The sequence below is a fragment of the Lichenostomus cassidix genome, chromosome 2, assembly GCF_008360975.1.
Source record: "Lichenostomus cassidix isolate B80296 chromosome 2, HeHo_3.0, whole genome shotgun sequence".
NCBI classification, from domain to species: Eukaryota; Metazoa; Chordata; class Aves; order Passeriformes; family Meliphagidae; genus Lichenostomus; species Lichenostomus cassidix.
Window position 1 is genome coordinate 69,753,102 of NC_139482.1, and position 23,406 is coordinate 69,776,507.

General features: G+C 40.5%; 1 protein-coding gene across 1 annotated transcript; it reads right to left on the reverse strand.

The window, feature by feature from the left end:
• Positions 1 to 942: 942 nt before the first annotated feature.
• On the reverse strand, positions 943 to 16,117 carry SERPINB5 (serpin family B member 5). Its single transcript, XM_085052061.1, has 7 exons — positions 15,972 to 16,117; positions 10,423 to 10,597; positions 7,669 to 7,806; positions 6,559 to 6,676; positions 5,233 to 5,375; positions 3,680 to 3,847; positions 943 to 2,459 (listed from the first exon to the last, which is right to left on the reverse strand). The coding sequence occupies exons 2-7, from the start codon at positions 10,594 to 10,596 to the stop codon at positions 2,067 to 2,069; spliced, it is 1,134 nt and encodes a 377-aa protein (XP_084908187.1). The 5' UTR covers position 10,597; positions 15,972 to 16,117; the 3' UTR covers positions 943 to 2,066.
• Between the last annotated feature and the right edge of the window lie 7,289 nt (positions 16,118 to 23,406).

A 23,406-nucleotide genomic window follows, 5' to 3' on the forward strand; every position in this document is an offset into this window, starting at 1 on the left:
TTCTCTGTGCACAGACTGCCTGTGCAGCTGCTTAGTCACCAACCCCAAGCACAATGTCCTGAGCCACCTCCTACAGCAGACCCAGCAGAAGCCACAGTGACAACAGCCCTGAATATGTCAGACCCCAGCCTCCAGAGCAGATCAGACAGTGGTGGGGTATATCAATCATTCTCAGTCATTCAGGTATCACTGGAGTTGAGCCAGGAAAGATCTTTGCAGGTAAGTCCTTCTCAGACAACATGGGCTCACAGCAATTGTTGTATTTTTCATTCTTCTGACTACTATCCCTGTATCAGGACATCTGATGCATATCAGCAAAATCCACCAGAGGTCTGCAGGGTCTCACCTGCCATTGTTTTCATTGCAAGTTAGTCTCCTCAGTACCCTCAAAGATATGGACCACAGACCTCAGTTAACCCTCTGGCATTAAAATGCATTAGAGACCATTAAAGATCCACTGAGGGAACTGCTGAATCATTGTGACTAAAGGCTTCTCATGGGTTGTTAAGTTCAAGAATCAAAACAGAACTCCTGTCTCTAAATTCCCAATAACCAGTGCTCTGATGTTGAAAGTATGCATATTAGGGGTTGTTGCATGTTCTCATTTAGAGATCTCTTTCCAGTTTCCTTTAGACCTGAGACACCAAGAGGATTTCTAAAGTAAAATGCCTCCATCTTTGAGGATACATAATTGAATTCTGTGCATATCCTGACCAACTAGCAACATAGTCCTTACTGGGAACTACCATCATGTGGCTCAGAAGGGCAATCCAGACATTCACTTAGTTGGCTTTGTTTTTTTATTTTGGCTTTGTGGCCAAAGTGAATCTGTTAATTTCCATTCCTATAACATATTGGAAGTCAGGAGTGAACACTAACACTGACAGTGCACCAGTCTGACAGACAGACACTAGTCAGTGCCACAGACTGACACTAGAGGTATTATACATTTGACACAGGTTTTATAGTGCTTTATTGTGAACAGTAATTAGGTAAATGAGTACTGAACATATGCAGCAGGCAGTCTTTAGATAGAAATGAAATCTGATTACCATAATCTCATGTGGAATTTGAAGACTAGTAATTACAATGTTAATTTCACTCAAGTTGAAGTCCTTATTTCTTTCGCACGCTTCAGACATTAAGTAACAGTAAGGAGTTTCCTTAATGCTGAATCCAGAACTAGAAATGGCAGATAATCTGTGCATGAAAAGTGTGGCACTTTCAGTATTAATCCGACTGTGTTTTATTCTTGAATTACAGAATGTTCTTTTCCTTAGGATATATACAACGGGGCTCCTTGTAGCCGCAGTGAACTTGTCCCATCTTCTGTGAGGGAATGAGTCAAAAAAGACCACACAGCAGAGTCCAACCTCCACAGTCTGGGAACTGATGTAGCTCACACTGAAGAGTCTTCTGGGGACGGTTTTTGTCCCCATGATTTTTGCCTCTGGTCTCCCTAGGCCTCAGTGTGGCTGCTGTTTCACAGACGCAAATTCTGCTGCCAGCCTGAACTGTTGTAGCTACACTGCAGAACTCAGGCACTGCTTCACTGGGTGTTGGCAGAGTCTGGTAGGGCACCCTGGACCACCAGAGTGGAGCCAGGGACAGGGAGAGAGCTATCACACCACATGTCCACATTTCCCCTTCTAGCATTAGGAATCCAGAGTGTGAATTATGAGGGAGAGAGGTTTTACTAGGGAGCAGGAATGCAGCTCTTCCTCCCAGAGCCCTTTCCAGCTCTTGGTCTATCTTAAATCAGGCTCTCAGTTCACTTCATTTGGGGAAAAAAGTGTCGTAGAGGAACAAACATTCTTGTTGCTGAAGCTGGGATACTTCTCAATAAAATATGGTGTGTTCTTCACAGTGGAAATTATTCCGCTAAAGGGATGAAACATAAGGAGATAATACTAGTTCTGCTGCATATGTAGAGTACATTGTATTACTCAGCCAATATATGAACCTCTTAGATTTCCTTTCAAAGGTGATAGTCAGGAAGAAAAGCTTTACAGGAGTGTGCACCACCACAAATGCAATTGTGCTTTTTCATAATGAACACACCCTGCTTAAGGAGAACAGAATCGGCCCGCAAGAATCACATTGCGAGTTTTGGTGTGTCTAAACAAAAAGATAAATGGATGGTCAGCTTTAAATTCATCTTTGTGCTGCAGAATCCGATATCCTGGTACTTCTCGGGAGTCACCACCTTGTTCATTTACTTCCAAGGAGACTTTATGGATGATCTTTGACACAACCACGCCTTTTGTTTCACACATCTCAGAGAAATCTGATGCACTTTCATTGAAGATATTTGTCATTCCCAGGCTTTCCAGAAGTGGCTTCAGGTCATAGTCACCTTCCACACTAAACTTGGGAAGAAATACATTCACTTTGGTGTTGGCCATCATGCTGGGATTGGTCCACTGTAATAATGTCTCAGGGGTCAGTGCCTTTTCCAGCTGAAAACACAAAGGAACAAAAGAAATTAATAAGCAGTCCAAGGAAAGACAGAGGAAAAAAAAAAAAAGACTGTTCTTTAACTTCTCACTCCTATCAAGCCTCCAAAAAACAAAGTCCAAAAAGCAACTTTTGCTTTTGAATTCACAATGGTAGCATTCAGGCTTAACGTACTCTCAGTTATATTGATGCAAGTATGATTTAATCCATAGAACAGGCCTCTGGAGCAACTCTAGTGCATGCTCTGGCAAGCTTTTGATAAGCTATCACATCAACAGCCATATGAAGGAACCGGAGGAAGACAGTCTCTACCCAGGTTACACCTAGCCAACTGGCAGAGATCCAAAAGCCTTTATTTCTGACCCTACAGAGTAATGAAATTGCTGGTATTTGAGACAGAAAATCCAGAGCCTGATCTCAATCAAACATCCAGCTGCTCAAGCAATTTTTTTAAAACTGGAAAGGGAGGAGGCAGACTGTGGGGCCACAACAAACTGATATCAGGAAAGGTCTCACTTGCATTTTATGATAGGCATGTTCTGTAATTTACTCCAACATATAAAAGTATCTTACAGCTGCAAAGACAGATTCTTCCTGCCTTTAAAATTTGTGGCCAGCTTCAGCAAATTACAAAGGAGACTTGCATGATCTGTGGTCTTTTAATCCTCAAATACCTTTATTATTAATTCATATTATTAATTACTTAGTCCTTAATAAACTTTAAAGAGGGCTGAAAATATGTTCTAAAATTTTCATAGAGTAATGACATAAGAAATTGTTGTTATTTAGGAATTGCCAATTAATATTCACATTTATGTGCCATTGTAACAAAAAATGGCTCATTTGCAGGCACCTCTACTCAAAATTAAAACTTGGAGAAGTGTAAGACCTTAGTAAAATAAATCATGGACCCATGTCAATTGAAAAAAAATAAGGATACCAGAAATAAGGGTACCTTCTACACTTCACACTGTCTTATGTGCACTCCCTATCTAGAACAAAGCCTCATTTACAACCTCCCACCTGGACACAGTGAAAACAATGATGCCACAAATACACAAGTAGGAACAGAGAAGCAGAATGAGAAGGTAAATTCACAGGAAACTTACTTTTTGTTTCCTAATGCACTGCTTCTAAATAACAAAACCCTTCCATAAACATATGACATTATATGGGTTGTTTCCAATGCACGTATCACAGAAATACTATTTTTTTCTCTTACCTTCTCCAAGCCAGTGGTCTCATCTTCAATCTCTTTGGGCAGGAGAATGAGCATGCTTATATGCTTGTTAAGGCATGGAAGCTCAAGGATGGCAACATTTAAATCTTTTACATAGCCCAGGCAAAAAGTAGCTTCCAGATTCATCATCTGCACTGGTTTAGTTTCAGTCTGCAAAACATAGAGGAAACAATCTGTCATTCCTTTTAATTCAGAGATAAGGTGGTGGCAGAGGAAAGTTTGTAAGCTTGCATGGAAGGGATACACTGTGTTATTATCAGAGAACTTGTTAACAATCAAAGGTAATGAGAGTAGCAGTAAGCGACTGTTGGCTTTTTACAGTAGGCAGCTTTCCAAAGAAAAGTGAAACAGAATTCTGTGTAATACAATAGCAACATATTGGGAATGTACCTTAAAAGAGCAATTTAGCTAGTATTGATGGCCCTTCATGCCTTTTCACTGATTGCTACAAACTACACTACCTACAGGACATTGTATTGCCAGCAAGTGTCAAGAACTGAGCACATCTCAACAGAAAAGATTAAGCTCTTCATACCAATAATTGTTATTTTGGTTCAGAAGCTGAAACAGAATAAGAATTTTCAAGTTTACCTAAATCCTTACGTATTTGTTTTCATTTTTTTTTGAATGAAACAAAACAAAATAAAGCAAAACAAAACTTTATTTGAAGGGGAAGATTTAAAAACTATTCTGTTCCCATGAAAATGTTCGAAATTCAAATTCAGTAGAAAAATTTTACTTCAGGAAAAAAAAAACTTGAGATGTTTCACTTAAAAACTTTAGTGTTGGTTGTATGATTTTAAAAACTTTTTTAGCTAGAACTATTGGCTGATGAGGTAATCTATTAATATTTTCAGAAAACCTGAAATTCCAACTTTACTTATGCAACTCTCAATATATGTGTGTAAATATTTGGAATACAATCTGTTTATCTGACAAATGTTGTGCAGCTTTGTATCTTGGCTTTAAGTTGTCTGATTACAATATTGATCACTGATCAGAGATTCCTGAATGCACCAGCTGCAGGTTCTGCTCCCACTTGGGCCTCAGGGCTGGGCAGGACTGATATACAGAGGGCTGCAGTCCTGAGCCTGACTGAAAAGAGGGAGATTGATGTGGTGCCATCTCTGAAGAGGAAAACACTGGGCCAGGCACCTAAGGGATGTACTCAAAGAGGTGACACAACTTTAGACATTTCACCAGAAATGCAATGGACTTCACCTTTGCTGATTTTTGGATGCCTGGTACCTCCAAATTTCCAATCTCTTGGAAGCAGCCACCCATGAAAATGTGCATCTCCTTGCGTACAACAACTGCTTCTGACCACTTGTACTCAGCTCGTATTGTCTGAACATATCATATCTCCCAGGACAGTCTGGGAACCTTGCAATACTGTGTAGCTTAAGACTGAGTCTAAGAATGCCATGGTAATAAGCATTTCTCATTTTCTCTTGTTGGGTAGGATTTCCTTAGCTCAAAGTTTGCATTTTCATGAGAGGAAAGACTACCTTTTTTTTTTTTTTTCCAGAACATACCTTGTTGACTTTAAAAGGACATTCTTTGATCTCGGCCTCTGGGAACTTCTTCATCCAGTTTGTGACAAAATAAGCTGCATTAACTAGAAGGATCTGAGTCTGGTCACTTACACTATCCTCATTCAAAACATTCTCCATTTTTCCTGTGAACACAATTAAAGTGGCCATTAATGCAACAATATATTAGCAGTATATCAATTGCTTTAAGTCAATATGGTAACATTTCACTAAACTAAAAACATTGCATCCCACGTCTCACAGATAAAAGATTTTGTTTCTAATGGAAAATTTCAAAAGGAACACTAACTTAAAATTACAGCTTAATCTTTGATATGGGATTTGGGATCTAGGCAGATCTTCCAAATGACATGTTTTGTTGGTTTATATCGCATGGAAATCAAAAACACCTCTCCTGCTTTTCTCAGTACCTTAAAGAAGGTGCTGAGTTTTCAGTGAAATTCAACAGGTGTAAGTGTAAAAACATTTGTCATTTGGAAAGCAAGACTCTTCAAGGGGAAGTTTTGGATTAGCAGCTACTCATTTCTAGACTGATACATGACAATAAAATAACTGGGATAAGAATGCTGCTCTGATTGCACTCAATAAACAAATACTGCTACAGACTCCAGAAAGAGTATGTAAATATAATGTCCCACTGTGTTTTAGGCCCCTTCAAACACTGCCACAAATGACCCTGGATCCAGAGCACAGGGGAGGCAAAGTCTTGTCTTCAAGTTGCACAGGCAGGGTGAGATGTTTCCCCATGGGCATCTCTGCCAGCCTGGGAAGGACCAGACTCGTGCGGTGTTTACATATTTGCACCACACGAGGGCAACCAGTGGCAAGCAACCCCATGACCAGCTCTGCCAGGGCTTCCACAGGGTGGCAAACAAGAGACCCACATCTGCTTGTGGCACCCTTGCTGGCAAAGAAGCTGAGATATTCATTCACAGCCTGAAATTCGGAGTCCAGCAAGTACTTCCCATTAAAATGAAGCTTTTAAAGGAATGAGAGGGTTCAATGTTTTGGTATCACATGTTGTGATGCTCCACAGCCAGGACCTGCCATTCTCCCAAACCATCCTGCTGCAGTCACATGTGAACAGCTTTCCCTAGGGCTAATGCAAGGTCAGTCTCACATTTCCACCTTCAGAAGTGCTGCAGCAGTGAATTCAGTGATTTCAAAACAGGCTGATTCTGCTAATCCTCATGACTCCAGTAGGCCTAGCCTGCTTTCACTATGTATTTACTCCTAAAGAGGTGCCACAAGGACAAAGATCTTTCTCTGAAGAGGCAAACAGCATCTGCCAGGTTAAGCTCTACCCACCATCAGTTAGCTCTGAAAGAGATTTGTTGATCTTCTGTCGAGTTTCCTCAGTTTTCTCTTTGAATTCCACTAATTCAAGTTCAGATGGAAAAGGCCTCTTTGTGGAGTTGACAAAGTCCTGAAAGACACAAGTTACCAAAGTCACACTTGGTGAAATGCCATTGGGTAGTTGAGGAGTTAATTATAAGTCGAGGAAAGCTATTAAATAATTGCAGGAGACAAGAAGGACGTACACCTGCATGCAGCACATCACTCCCAAGGTTGCCTTCAGTCCAGTGGTGTTACATCAGCAGCTAAAGTAACTCTGACATTGCAGGACTGACCATGTTGCCAGAGTTTGACAGGATAACACAACCCTCAGTCCAGGCCTGAGTAAGACTGCGATAGAGGCCAAAGTCTGCTCCATTCATGTCTGTCCTCATCAGGGGAGACATTTACTGCTCTGGAAGGGTGCTGGCCTTTGCTGTAGCAGAGGCTGAACAGCAGGTTCAGCTGAAGCATGTTGAGTTTTCTGAAACACCACATTTAGGCTGATGGTGTCCTTGCCTGGGAATCTACTCAAAGACAACTTTGGGGGGGGAAAAAACCCCAACACAAACAGCATTCTTCTCTTTTTTTTTTTTTGCAAAGTTCATAAGATATAAGGCCAGACGCCACCATCTTCACTTGTGTTGCTTCAATAGTCAGGCTTCTGCCTTCTCAGACAGATTAAGAAAACTAAAGCTTATGCAGTAATTACTTGGGTGTGTCAACTGGACACACACTTGCACCACCAATTTTTTTATTCTCATTTTCACTCATACTTGCCATGCAAAGACTTTGATGTGGCATGGAAGTTATGTTGCATTCAAAACCAACCCAGCTACTGACCTAAAGCATATTAATGAAAGAATTAGGAGCGTTGTAAGAGTTGCACAGCTTGGGGTCAAGCAGCAGACCCATCCATCTCCTACAAACTTCTGTGGCAGCAGACAATATTATGCTGTTTACCATTTGAGTCCAGCCAAAAGTGAGAGAATTTATTTTAAATGATATTGCAGTCTGACACCATAATCCATCAACACGATGGCCAAGCAATTCGTAACACCAGGGTTTTCCTGCAGTACTTACTGTGGTAGGATTGAGAGACTTGTCTACAAAGACTCGTTTGACCATTTTCAGTGCAAAGAAAGAGCTGAGTTTGGAAACATCTGAAGTTATTGTTTGAAACCCGAAAGAAACATCTTTGACATCTTGTAAATGGAGCACCTGTTAAATGAACATAGTAAAACACTAAACATCTTTTTTTTTGTATCATTGTCTAAACATTCCTAACAGCTTAGAAAAAAATGTTAGTTAGACCACAGCTGTTGCTTTTTGTATTTGAGCTAATGACAGAGCCTCTCACTATACTCAAAAATCATTTATGTATTTGACATCCTCACATAAATCTAAAAACCTGATTCTACCAGAACTTTTATCAAAAAAAAAAAGCCCAAAGAAACCAATAGAGCTGTTCATGCTGGTTATGTGACTTAGACAACTAAAACTTCATAATATGGAGTCATAATGTTTTTGCCAGACTTATTTTTCCACCCAAAATCCTGATGAATTTAAGCCAGATAAGTGAGGGTCCCAGATAATCTCCTTTCTAGAAGTGGGCTTCACCTTTAAAAATGCTTGACAGATAATCAAGTGTTCTGGGTGCTGTGACTCATACATGGCATCACACCACATTTCAGCAAAAACTGATCAGATAAAGATAACTGTCTGTTTTTGTAGACACAGTGTAACTGTGGGTAGGGCTGCTGACCTACACGTGGCCATCTCCCAACTCCTGGGAATGACAAGTCCAGTTCTAGGAAATACTGGGGTAATGATGCCTTTGTTCAAGAATAACCCTATAAATATGAATTAAACTTTTAATGCGTACTTATTACAGGATCTTTGATGATGGCTGTTTCATTACAGAAAGCCTGTCCAACCCTCCTCACCTGCCTCAAATTCCCTCATGAGGCATAGCAGGCACTTGTGACCTTCTTTTCCCTTTGTACATCACTCCTGCTCTTTCTCCCAGAACACATCTCCACAGACAAAATTGCTGCTCTGTCTTAGTCACCCCTCCATGTCCTCCCCTCTCCTTGCTCAGTGGGAGCAGAAAGAAATAAACTCCCAACACAGCAGCAGCACAGCAGCTCTCATAGCCAAACTCCAGGGCCATTTCCTTAGAAAAACAACTTTCTCAACTTATTGACTTTTCCTCCAACAGTTTTATTTCTTTGTATGTTAAGCGCAGAAAGCTTCTGTGCCTGGGAACCAGGTCAGAGAAGAAAGTTACTGCAGCTTCTCTACCTGGGAGAATTTTTGGCACAAGTTTGTTGACTGATTTCCAGAGTACAGCTGCCAATCTGGCTCCTTTTGTATCTAGCACTTAAAACCCAAGCACAAACTCAGGGGTGGGCAGAAGCTAGAATAGACATGGAAAATAGGAGATATTACACTTAAAAGCATACCAAGCTCTCCTTAGTATCTGTAGTCAGCACTTTTTAAATACCACTAGAGAAATACAAAACGTAAGTGAGCTTGTGTAACAGAGCTCTACTTGTGGATGTGCAGGTTAACTTGTTATTATGGAATGGTTCAAAGCAAATTGCAGACACAAGTGAAAACAAAATAAGGGCAGGGTATTATTTTGCACTTTCCCATCAGAAAGACAAGTTTGAATTTTGAAATGCTGAGGAAGCTTCAGGGTACCATTTAAATTTAAAGTTAATTGTTTTTTTTTTTTTTTTAAAATGCTGTTTGGAAAAATTTGCAGTGCTTACAAGATGAATTCCTGAAAGTGTTCAAAGCCAGGTTGGGTAGGAGCAACCTGGTTTAGTGGAAGATGTCCCTGCCTATGGCAAGGGAATTTAAGGTCCCTTCCCTATGAATCTATGATTCTGTGATTTTCATGGACATATTGCTGTGCAGCTCTATGAAAAACACAAGACTCCCTGTAATCTGTGGCATAAGTATGGGCACAGAAGGCTGTGCTCAGAGGTACTTTCAGTGAATGAGAAAGTACATGGAGGAATTCCCAAAGGAGGGAAAATACATTCAAATATGTAGAAAGTCTTTCAGATCCAGGTGATAATCAGCATACAAATGCATACTGAATTTGCATTTCATGCACCTTTAGGTAACTGCAGAAAGCATGGGGACCCTCACTGGATAAAAAGCTCAATCTCTGCTTACATAGAGGCAGCAGAGAAGGCTGGAGGGCTGACTCCCTGCACCAGAGTGAGCTTGAGAAACTGATTGAACCATGACTGCCATGCTGGATCATGGTGCTGGAAAACCCTTGAACATCATGAGCTGCTTGTAAGGAGAAACACGGATGAAACAGTGTCCTTTCTACTGCATCCATCTCCTCTTCACAGTATTGCAGCAGAAAGGGGGAAAGTCAGTGACAGGGCTGCTACACATATGCTGCACATTTGCTGCTGACAGCAATGGCAAAATTATTTTCAATTTTATAATGCTTAAGTGTTCTTGAATAATGCAAAAACAGTTATCTAGAAAATGCAGTGATCTGGACAGTGACCTGTAGCCACAACCACTACACTAAAAGAAGACAAGGCTTTAATGCAACTGTTAAGGGCTCTGCCACATCCACTTCTCTTGCACATACTTGAAAAGATTTTTCTTTAAGACAGAGTTTAAACCTTTTTGTTGTGCAGGGCTGTGGAGTGTGGAATCATTCAGGAAATTCTGATGGATGGTTTGAAGACTGTCTTACAAGAGAACCAGACATCCAGGAGAATGTTAACAAGAGTCAGTAAGAAAGACACCTTCAACAGCCATATAATTTTGCAGCCACAGAACAGGTTGCTGACAGCTTACCTGTTTCATTTGGTCTGCAGTATCACCTTTCGTAGCTTTATATGCCAGAGCCAGAGACGTTGAGGTACACAGTGGGGAAAAAATAATATTGTCTGTTTTGTCCTTCTCACATAGTTTTTTGAACATATCAACTGCAAAGGCAGTGTTTGCTAATTGCAGAGCGTCCATTGTCATCCTGAAATGAAAAAGGGAAAAGACAGGTGACTCGGGTTGTAATTCTAGCTCCTGCTGTGGTGGGGCTGGGCCAGAGCACTGAAAGAAGCTGGCACCAGTATCTGGACCGGGTATCTTGAACTTTCAGGGTGAGGAGAGGAGAGGAGAGGTTCAGTAATAGCCATCATCGTCAAGTGACAGTGGGCGATGCCACATGTTATGTGGAGCCAGTGTGGTTGTACGATTCTCTCCCATGGGAAAAAATCCTTTCTATTACTTGTTGTCATTAAAACATAAGATAAAATTCCATGTTACTGAGAGTGGCTTTTGGAACAGGCGCTGAGACGCCTTGGCCAATCCTTCCGAGGGGTGGATGATAGTTAGCCAATCCAAACAGCCTTCTCACATGTATATATATTTTGTTATTAATTAAATAAATGGCATTCTCTTGCCGCTCTTATGTGTGCTATTTCGCTCCGTTACTGTTTCGACAGCGACAAGCCAGTATTACCAGAAGCACTTGGGAAAATCTGTGTAGGTCAGGGTGACCCATGCACACTGAGTCAAATTGGATCACCCATGAATTTAATCTGTTTTTAATTGGTACTCTTAAAATGTGCTAACTCAGAAGGTACTTTGCTTGTGCTGTGGGCTCTCCTGGCTCTCAGACAGGTCTTTAATGGTCTCATAACTTCTCTATCTATTTCTTCATGGCTAATTGTCCATTAAACCTTTAGCTTTGGTACATGTCCTTCCTCTAAGGGTTGATTCCCCCATTCTCTCTGGCTTTGCTACAAGTCTCCAGAAAGCTGTCTGGTCCTGTAGGTTGAGATTGTTCTTAAGTTTAAAGGAGGAGAAACTTAAAGGAGGAGAAACTTAAAGGAGGCCATCTAAAAAATACTGCCCACCCATCATTTTCACTGTTTGAACTCAAATATTTTCCTAGCCACTTGCAGTAACTGCAGTTGCCACAGGGCTGTTACATGACCAGTGCAGTCAGGCATGGCAAGGCACAGTTGCTGCAGTCCATGCTCTGGGAAAACCAGACTATTCCCATCTTCCAGGCTGCTTTCACATACCAGAAGTTGCACTTTAGTACAAAGCACATTTATGTAAATTCAAGCCAACATGGGTGAACCACAGAGTTTCAGTCAATAGCACAAGTCTGGCTTTAGATCAGCAAGCACACAGAAGATAACCCCTTTGTCATGGTGAATTTGACACTACTGTGCCCCCAATAACATGTATCCCTAATAAAAAATAAAAAAAAGGAATCTGTTAAAATTGGTGCTAAACAGCTCCATCATCTATTGACTGAATTAGAAAGGAAATGGAAATGACAAACTTGCACATGTGTTATACTGCCCAAACAAAGCCCAGTATCTGACACCATTGTATAGAGACACTCTAGAGCAGCTGTGGTACTTGACAGCAGTGATTGACTTCCAAATAATTTGTGGTAATTATAAATTTTTACGGGAGTAAAAAAAAAACCAGGCACATAATTTGCCCATAACATGGTAGAGAAAACGCTTTGATTTACTTGTAAGACCTGTTTGACTACAGAAGGCCTTTTACAAAATAAATGTCTTTATTTTTATTTTAATTAACTTATACGTATTCTTGGATCTATTAGGTAAGGCAATTGTTTTACTTGACAACTAGTTTGTTTTGGGCTAAAAGATGCAGTATAAAAGGTTAGTGAAATGCACTTCATTTAACCAAATTAAAAAAAAATATATATACTGGCATTAAACCAGGGCTTTTTAAGTCAGTGTTTGAAGCTAACTTAAGCACACCTAACCAGCCCTGCACTCTTGCAAAATGTTCTGACTGTTGGTATTAGCAACAAACTATTTGCTAACAAATCCCCTCCCACTGGGATAAAAAAAAAAAGTTGTCTTGAAGAGGGAAAACACTAAACATATTTCACTGGAAAAATTTATCCCTGCATAAAAATACAGAGGAATCTGCTTTGCAACGTCCAGAGGTTTCGCCAGACTCTGAATTCAGAATGGGTTTGGCTGGACTTGTCCACCTTCCAGTAGTCTGGCAGTCACTGGCAGCTGCTTGGTAAAGAGAAATTTTCCATGAGCGTTTCCATTGTACAGCATCAGCAGGTATTGAGCTGATGTCACAATGAGGTTCAGGAAACATCTCAGAGATCTCATGGCTGTAAAAGGAGTACGAAATGCCAGCCTAGCCCTGCAACCATCCACCTCGTTTATGTAGACACCATTTCTCAGGCATGAAAGCAATTAATTACCAGAAAAATCAAGCTTGCCAGCAGCCACGGGCTCAGCACACATCTTAAAGGAGGAGAGCTTTAGGCAGGACAGTGGCAAAAGACAGAACAAGTTTGAAAGACTGAGACTGCTGATGAGGGAGTAACTTGGAACAACAGGAGTACAGAAGCAAACATAAAATCCTTCCTTAAAATGCCTCACTGTAATTGCTTTTCACAGATGTGCTCTTTTGTGCCTGTGCATGTCTTAAATAAATTCCCCTGCATAGGCTATCTTTGCCATTAACTCAACCATTCTCACATGAACACATGCAGCACAGTTGTATACTTTGTCTGCTTCTCAATCTCTCTCTCTCTGCCCCACCCCACTTCCCCCCCAGAATTGAAGATTTGGGGCAAGTACCAACTTCACAGGTATTTCTTACAGAGGAGCTGGTGGAAAATTACCCAGAGAACCAAGAATGTGTCATTCAGTAAACATCTACCACCCTCAAAAAGACAAATACTACGAAGAATCTCATGAGTCTTGCAGTGTACCTGAAAAACCTTAATTTGTTAATGGGGTAAAGTATCATTATTTAGTGCTGGCTGGCATGATATTATTCTATTTAGGTCTTTGGATCTCCCTTTCAGGCTAAAAATCAGTATGAAATCATAACCACTTAAAATATCCCTTGTTTCTTTCTGGCTTAATGCTAACTATAAGATGTGGATGTGCTACCTGTATTTCACTTACTTGGGTTGCAAGAGATTCAGAGTAAGAAAATAAAATAGCAAATTTTACATAATCAAACTCTTCTGCCTTCTGCCAGTTAAAAGCTGTACCATGTCTTAAAAACTCCTCTGACTTCATTCGTAACTCTGATACTACTCACATTTGATCATTTTTTAAAAGTTTCGATGTTTCTTTTCAGTGAGAAAAACAGAAGGTATTTCATGGTGAGCCTTTCATTTATCTCTGTTCATCAAGTAGCTGCTGATACTGTCAAAGCTTCCTTCGTGCAGAGTGAAACCATTTCTGGTAGTGGCAAAGGTCTCCATTCTAATTTCTTCCTTTTAGTGCTACTATTGAAATAAGGACCATTCAAGACATGTTGTTGGGAAAAAAGCTCAGTGGCAATCTTAACTTTGAATGACTGGCTTTGGATAGCAAAGAATAATCTCTATTCCACCATCTTTTTCAACCAGTCAGTTTTTTATTCTCCATTTATTAATAACTATTATATATTATATTATATTATATTATATTATATTATATTATATTGCATTACATTGTAATATTATATTTATGAGCTCACAACCTTCATATTACTGAAAAGAATTTATAGTATTAAATATGAAAAAATCCTAAATCTCTTTAAAGCCTTGAGCACCCTAAGCCCTGCAAGTCCAGTTAAGCCAGTTCCAGACAAGTGAGAAGGATTGAGGCTCCCAGTGAGAGGAAAGCCCATTAGCTGCCCATTAACAGTCTCAGAAATCAGACGTAGCTCCTGAGTCAGTAATCACAGGGAACCCTCAAACAGGGAGGAGTCAAAAAACTGAAAATGAAATTTTAAAAAGGCCCTCTGCATGGATTCTTGTTGAGTCCCTCCTTTCCCAGGAAAGCAGGATGTCAGCATTTCCAGAGGGGCCCACGGCACTGGGGCATCTTCTAAGCACTTGGAGCTTGTGATCCACCCAGCTTTGCTAAAAGCTGTGACTGTCACACCGTGAAAGAAGCATTTTCAGATACAGAAGGGAGCTGAAAGGCTACTGAACAGAAAAATCTGATTTAAACTTGTTTATTTTTATAAGACACCATTTTTGCTTAGTCACTCTTGGATGCAACAACAACAAAAACAACCCCCCAAATAAAAAACCAACAGGAAGGCTTTGTTTACTATCTGCTTGCTATGGGAAAATCTAAATATAGCTTATCATTTAAAAATATAATCACAAGAATAGTAATGTCTGTGTGGAAATGTCTGACAAGTCAAGTTAACTGTATGGTAGGAATAACCCAATAAAGCAGAACAAGTATTTATTTTATTCTTGTCTCAGTTAAGCAGCCCTTCCAGGAGAAGACACCTGTGGCAGATAAAGTGTAGTCAGTGCTGGTCATCCAGTGCTTGGGGGTATGCTGGGTTTATACTTCAGGAACTTTGAGTGCCAGCACTGTATTCTCTCCAGTCCAAACAAAATTCTGAGAGGATGAATTATATGAAACAACCCACAGGCAAATTTCACAAGTGAGGCATTAATATTGAAACTAGATCAAGTGTTTAACCAGACCCCACTTCAGCTCTTAGTCAGCAAACACAAGATATAAAGGAAATAAAAGATTTCTGTGCGCCTTTTCTTCTTCTAAAGAAATGACAACTCTCCACCTGGAAAACTACCTGGATAAAAAAACAAGGACACACTTTCCTCTGAACAGACATTGAGGAACACAAGACATCAGACTGGTGTGGAACCAGACCATCTCATATGGTTGAGGAAAAAGCAATGTCAGCAACACAGTGGGGAAAGTCATTCCAGGAAGGAAAGAGAAACAAGCTTTTCAATATGCTTTGTTGTACTTCAATAGCAAATGAACTCTTCAAACTAAATGGTCACACTGAAAATAGATTTGTAATTACTAGGCCTAGGTTCCTGCCCTTCACTTTGAACAAGTGCGGATTAGATGCTTGATTGATAACTCAGAGCAAACAGAGCAGAGCGTACACACCTCTGCTGAAAATTAGAGAGGAATATTCCTCTGTAACAGAGCCTTACAAAACAACCTAAATCCTTCCTTGGCACACGGAGGATTTTCATGGCATCATACACAACCTGCTTTTTCTGATATGGGAATAGCCATTTGCAACAAACCACCATATTTTAATAATTCCTAATGCCCTTGCTGTCTCACCCGTCAGATCTTATTCACCGCTTCCAAAGAATCTTTGCAGAGAGAAAGAAATCTAGCATAGCAATTGCAGCAGTTTTGAAATGAAACCAAAACACCGTCATTTGGGAAGGCAAAAAAAGTTTCTTGAATTCCACATGGTATCTTTTTGTACAAATTTCCTTATCCCACTCCTTCCATGCAATTACATTTCACAGCTGAGATTTGTTAACTTTTAGCTCGGCATAAATTAAAGTATCAGAGAAAGAAAAAAGCTGTACTTACTTTGCTAGGCTATAATCCTGGTAAACGAATCAATGAAATGAGCACAGCACGAAGAGCCAGCTGCCCGTGCTGAAACCTTGCTGAGCAGAGGACTCTGTTACTTGCCTACTCATTGACACCACTCCCACTTTCCCAACCTCAATTTGTGCACACACACACTCCCTCTCACTCTCGCTTTTTTTTTCCCTCCCTTAATCATTCTTCGTGGCAACTCCTACATTGGAGGAGCAATGTGATTCACACCAGAGTTGTCTTTGCCTGCCCAGCCACTGAAGACAACAACAAGCTCTGGCAGGAAAGAGCAGCCCTGCGCGTTGCCTTCAGCAAGCGCAGTACAAAAGGCACCAAACAAGAATGAACGAAGGCTACAGAGGAGAGAATGCAGGAATGGACGAGCAGTCGAAAGACCTTCTCAGCAAAACCAGCACACCAAGTAACTCCAACTGGGATTACCGCTATTTGCAGAAAAATTGTAATCGTGAAAAGAGACCCAGAAGAAAACCAAAACATGTAGAAGTGTGTGGCTGGGCACTTTGCATCTGTATATGCATTAAGACAGTAAGACAGTATCTTAACTCTGCCTAAGGGGCATAGTGTGTGTTTGGCTGCCTAAAAAGCCCAAGGTCAAATTGGAGTTAATGCTCACAGAAAAACATCTGTCCTTCTTGTTGCTGTGAAGCAAAAGCTCCCTCCCATAAGCAGCCAGGCGCTCTGCAGGGGAGCAGCCTTCCCTGAGGCCAGCTGTCCCCAGAGGTGGCAGGGGAACAGAAAATCCCATCTCTTCACATCCAAAATGGGCACGACTGTGTCCATGTAATACAGATCACATTTGTACCAATGAAGACGATTGTGGGAAATGAAAAGGAGAGGGAGAGGTGCCGGTGCAGCCCACCTTGTCTATTTTCTATAATTTGAAGGATGTATGCAGTCCTTACCAAGGAGGAGGTGTCCTACTCCTGCTCCACACAATCCTCTGGCTGGGCAGCCAAGCCACCCACAGCAGACACCACCAGTGAGTACCCCTGGGAGGCCATGGCTGCCCCTCACTCCCCATGAGGAAACTGCACCACACCACAGGCACAGCTCGGGTTCACGCCTCAGCAACCTCAGGTGGCCCTGCATATTTTTAGACTACAAAAGGCATAAGCAAGATAACAGAATTTGCTTTCAGGTTTGAAGAGCTGGTGTGCCTACCTTCCTAAATGAAAGGGTAGTACACCAAAGGACATTCTCACCAGCATGGTACTTCCTTGGTGACAGTGGGAATTGGGGAGATGGTATCTCTTTCTGGAACGACATATTTCTGTGTTGCTTTGAGCATAAATCAGGCCACACCACAGCATCCTGACTAGGTCCTATGCATGTTTCCTTCCAAAAGGCTCCTAAGTTCTTACTACCCAAATGAATTTTTTTTTCTGCTGTGATGCAGATGAAGTTCACCTTCCAACACTGCCAGACAGCAAATTTAAAATACGTGTCCTTTTCCATAACTAAATTCATAACAAAGACAGGGTGTGGATATGTTTAGGCAATTAAAATAAGACACAGGCCAGCTGGCTAAACTGTGCCATCTGGGCCATCATTGTTATGTATCTAATTAAGCCTTCTGTAAGAGAAATGTTTATGAAAATACACAATAACATTGGCTGCCAGACTCTTCTCAGATGTCTGCAGATAATATAAAGCCAAATGTTGCCATCTCTGCAGGAGCAAACCTTTTTTCAGACTCAGATGTAACAAGAATGATTACTGTGAAGCGGCCCAGGAGCTTCTGGATAAGCTGCAGGGAGGTGGACAACAGGCAGTCTGCCTTCATGGAGACAGCACAACTCACCAGATCCATTTCCTTCCTAGTGATAGGCAGGAAATACAAATATAAGTATGTCCCTCAAAAGGCTGGACAGTGGAAAAGGGAAATGGTTCTGCATTGCCAAGCTGGAGGTGTATAAGCATCACTCAGACTTCACTGGCTAACTGCTCTGTGATGGCTGAGGTCTGGCACTATGTAGCAGTACATAATCCCTCAGTCTGACCCAGTTAATGCTTAGAAATTAATTAATTCTGATTGTGGTGCCATGAAACTAGTAATTACTGCTGCAATTGTTATGCTTCAAGTGAAGGAGTCCACACTGGCACTGGTAACTGAGTGACTCACAGGGCTGTCTTGCTTCTCCTCAGAATGGATAGTTTGGGTCACTTGCTCTTGGAGGTAGTGTTGAAACAACTGTGGCTTCCTGCTAGCTACTTATTTGGATTTATGGGAATTGCTGGCATATAACTGGCTTTACTTACAGCCCAATGAGGAAGATATGAAAAAGCAGAAGATGCTAACTTGAAAAGTAAGAAGATGCCTAATCTCAGGTAGTTAAGGTTTGCACAGGACAAGAAGCAACACAGTTCTCCCTGTGTCCAGGAACATTCTTCCTCAGTCTGACTGAATAACAACTACTTGCGTCAGCATCCCCATGTCCTCCATTTACCTTTCACTAAATTAGTTCTGTTCAGTTTAATCTCAAAGTATTTTCAACTCACACTTATTATGACCTGTTGTTCTACCATCACATTAAAAAAAAAAAAAAACCAAACCAGAACCAATAGCAGGATTTTTCCGTATGAAAAAATCAAAACTATTTTAAAGCGCCCTGTGAATTGGACACCTCCTACCACGATATTATCTTGGAAAATGAGGTAAAAGAATAAGGTAGAAACAATGGGGATGTGTCATGGAACACTTTGAATCTTAAATTGTGAAGCTTTTAAACACAGACAAGTTACAGTCTACTGGCAAAGTAATAAATGAGCTCCTGTCCTCACTCTTCCAGGTCTCAAGGAAAAATCCAAAGATGTTGCTGGATGCTGGGATCCAGCAGTTACATTTGTGTCTCTGCATCTCTGAACTGGCATGACAGACACCCTTGGTTGCAGAAAGGATGCAACCCACCAGGTGACTCTCCTGTTACTCAGCCTGCTCTCAGTCCTCACTCCCCGGGCTCTCCCTGCCACACCCTCCTAGGGACGCTGTTCCTACATGCTGCTGGAAAGGAAAAAACACCAGCTGCCTTCTCCACGCTCTTCAAGCAAGCTCGTTTCAGGGGAGGGAATACTCTTCCTGCTCAACACAGCATGAAGAACTATTTCAATTACTTCAGAGGCTAAAACTTATCTTTCCTTCCCCCTAATCACCAACTCTTAGTGCATGTCTGATTGCAATTAATGCTGGCATATTTAGAAGACCACACGGGAAATCATCTACAAGTGGGACTGAATAATGAATAGATCAAAACTGGTGTACTCTTTCTACACTGTCAGTCATGAACTTCTAACCGAGTTACAGCTTTCACAAGCTTTGGATGTTGCAAGGAAACCAGCAGTGGGAGGTTATTTGTACTATTTTGTTTTGATTTAGTGGCCTACAACTTTAACACAATTAGAAATACTCAAACGTTAAGAAAAACTGCAGTGTCTGTAAACAGGTATACACAGCAGAGCTTCTCAGTTTTCCCATAGCATGGGTCTGTATTACTATTTAATAACAGGAACAAGCCATAGCCAAAGTATTTTTAATTTCATAAGAAATGCTAGTAAAGATCACATCAACCACAAGCTAATTTGAAATTGAAATAACACAGTAACAAAGCATTACTCTATGGTTCCATTGAGAGAGACATAAATTGAACAGCAACAAGCTGCCTCTCTTTTTTTTCCTCCCAAGGCATCTGCACCAATAGGTGTAAAGGATGGTGTCACATAGCAACACATTGAACCAACGTATGGCAGCAAAATAGTTTTCTTCAGACATCTCTGCTGACGTACAAGTATTACTCACCAGTGATTACTTCTAATAACAGACAGGAAATTAATTTCTCATACTTAACTGTGCTCAATTTTGTGGGTGTTTTTTTTGTTCGGGTTTTTTTTTGTGGTTTTTTTGTGTTTGTTTGTTTTGGTTTTTTTTTTAGTGAGGCTTTTCTGGACTTGGGTATGTGTTTCACTGGGGAAAAATAAATTTAAATAGGCAACCAAACAGCTGACAGATTTCAGTGAGAACAAAGCCTTTAATCTGGTGAATGGGAAATGAATGATCCCATGTGCTGGGATCAAGTTGTTGAAGATTCGACTATTTTCACCAAAGATGTTGCCCCCAGCACTTAGCACTGGACATAATGCTTAGTATAAACCAGCTTAATAAAGACACAGATTTGTCTGATTACTTGGAATAGCGTCGCAATGTAACTAGGAATTCAAAACACAAGGGGAAATCAATATGTGTAAACCAGCCTAAAAACTCTGACACGTTACTCTGAAAGAGAGAAAATGCTTTGGATTAATAACTTCTCACCAAAACACCTGTGATCCAGTCCTTCCATGAAAGAAAACCAACTCTGAACCCATCCCTGTGTGCACTCCTGGTTCAGGGTGCCATCTCATGGGGACACAGATAATAGTCTTTTCCCTTTGCCACTGGTGCCCACAGTTAATGTATCAGCTTCCTTTGCCAGGCTGGAATTATGATTTAAAATCACATGTCCTATGTTGGTCCCAGAAAAAATGCAAACACACTCACATTTTTCATGTTTTCTCAGTATACTTTTTCAGTTTAGTGAGATTTTCAAATATTTGAAGTGTCACTCTCTAGAATTGTTTAGTCAAAACCACTTTATCACAGGACTGCTGTTACTAAGGATGCCTTCCCTACATATCCAAAATTTGTTGTGCTTGATTATAGATTTGTGCAAGACCCCACCTAGTGAATTATTGACAGCATAATAATCCATCAGTAGATTCCAAACTGAGCACAGGAGCAATGTTAGAATTATCTGTTTTCAAATAGCAAAATAAAATCCATATATAGATAAGATTGATCCTGTCAACGTGGAAACACTAAAGACAGAGGAGATCACATTGACATAAGGTAAATTAGCAGAAACAATTTTCCCAAAAGGAATAAAAGGACTAAGTAGTTCCCTCCCTCAGACAGCAAACCAGGTTTAACTCAAGATTCAGCAGATTCTGGAAGGGATTACATGACTTTTATTGCTCACTGTAGCAGACCTGGACTCTGACACACAGCTTCTCTTCCAGCTCCCTGTTTGTATTACTCCCTTAAGTGTCTCCTTATCAGTATAGAGGACGGAGGAATGAGACTTAGGGAACTTTCCCACCATTTTCTTAATCCATTGTGATCTCTAGATGAATCACTTTCTTCTGTAATCCAAGTAGTTAAGTCTGTGTGATTAATCTGGGTGAAGGCCCGTATTTCCCAAGGCTTGCTTAGTGCAGGTTCACAGCCCAAATTTATAAACATTGAAGAAAAATAAAAGCTTAGAATTAGTATTTGCTGAATATTTCACAGGAAAAGGGTGTGCCTTCACAGGCTGAATTTACTCCTTGTGTGTTTTCAGGGTAGGATGAAGACCTTTGTTTATCCCTGCATGCAGCTAAAACGAGGGGTGAACATGTTAATTCTTGCTTCTCCAGGTTAAAGGCAACCAAACCACAGCGTGGATTCTTACGCACTACTTGGGGAAACACACCCTGCACGTGGTCTGTATGATCAGTAAATTACAGAAGTTAAACCTGCAAACCTATCTTGACTTCTGGTTTTAAAATTTACACCTTATGGTCCAAAACTCCAGGTAATGTAAAATGTAAATCTAGTGCCCATGAAAGCGAGGCAGCTATTCCCATAGCCAGCAGTTGATTCAGCTCCTATCACCACTAACCCAGGACTGCAGGACTTGCATGACAAAACAGGTAGGAAAGAATATTATATTATCCCATAATATGGAAAGCATTAAAAAGCTGAAAATTTTGAAACGTTTATATATTTTACAAAAGGAAGTCCTAGGACTTGATAATAAAATTCTTCATTCTTACTTTCCCTGTTACATTTACCCAGGCAATAGGTAACCCACTGAAAAGTAGTTTTCCTCAGTCCTTCTGAGGTCTAAATGTCCCATTAAGCACTATGGAAAAACTTCAGAGGATACTGCATGTATATTACAAGCTAATAAACTTACTAGCACAATAACATTAACATTTATATAACAGGAGTAGGACATAAAATGTAATAACACAAAAATGTAATAAGGTAAGATGTAATTACTTGTGGTAATGCAAATACTTACTTATTTGTCTATCTAAGGTCAACATTCAAAGCCCACTGCAAAGGTGGCTACTGACTTCAGTGGGTTTTGGGTAAAACAGGGTAACAGACTTCCTAGAGACAATTATATTGAAAGGTGTGGAGAAAGCCTTGTACATGTGGAAGCACTATAGATAGGATATGGTGGAATAATAGCCTGCTTCAAAGAGCTTCCTGCTTAAAATGAAAATTATTCTGCTAAGGGTGGCTTGGATCAAGAGAAAGTTAAATGACTTCTCTATCCAGTTTTTGCTCCTTTCCATACAAGACCTAATTAAAAGGCTTGGGGTTTAATAAAGAGGGATCCAGTAGGGAAATTCTAGCCTAGAAATCTAGTGCAGACTACATGGCAGTAGCTGCACAGCTAGTCTAGTCCCAGACCAGCTCTCTTCCCTTTATCACCTTAATCGTTCAGACTACAAGCCATTCAGTAAAGTTGGAAACACTGCTCTCTACAGTCACACAGGCAAAAGCCACTTTGAATTTAGCATGATAATAAAGTCTGGAAGCATCAGAGGCAGCCCATCAGTTTTAAAACCTCGTGAAGATGATTCTCTGTTTTGCAACAGCCAAGTTCAGTTATTCTGCTTTATATTGGAATGGCAGAAGTTATTCCCCTGTCATCTGTTTAGTGGAGTCTGGTAATACTTTAAAAAGTACCTACTGGAGCAGAACTAGTTTTATGCTTCTCGTTGCCTAACACAATTCAGATTTCTGATACTCTGGCAACAGTAAACACTACAGGCTTTCTATTGCACAGGAGATTCATGGAAAGAAAATCTGGGTCAACTCACAGATTTGTGTCTTTTATAAGACAGTGAGACACACGCTGTGACAACCAGCTGGCTTGAACTCTTTCATAACATAGGCTGTAGAACCTGATCTACCAATTTTATGAGACCCAAGATTTCTCTTTGGATTACAGCACATATTTTTTAAAAATCTGGCAGTGATTAAAACAGACCCCCAGGTGATGAGACAATCTACAATATCCTTAGGAGTTGTTCCAATGGTTCTACAGGTCATCAAAATTTTAAATGAAGGCAGTATGAAGGAATCTAAAGTGCACAGTCCAAACTGGAACATTTCTAAACTCAAAGAAGCATTGGCTGGGGAACAATTTTTAAACTTTTAACAATAAAATCTCTAAGGTGCACAGAGCTATATAAAGCTGTTAAGTCCTGTGACTATGAAAACATTTCAAAAAGAAATGCTGCTGCACCAAACTCAACAATGCATAGCACAAAATCCCTGAACTCATATATGTGTAAAAGAGATGGCAGTTTCCAG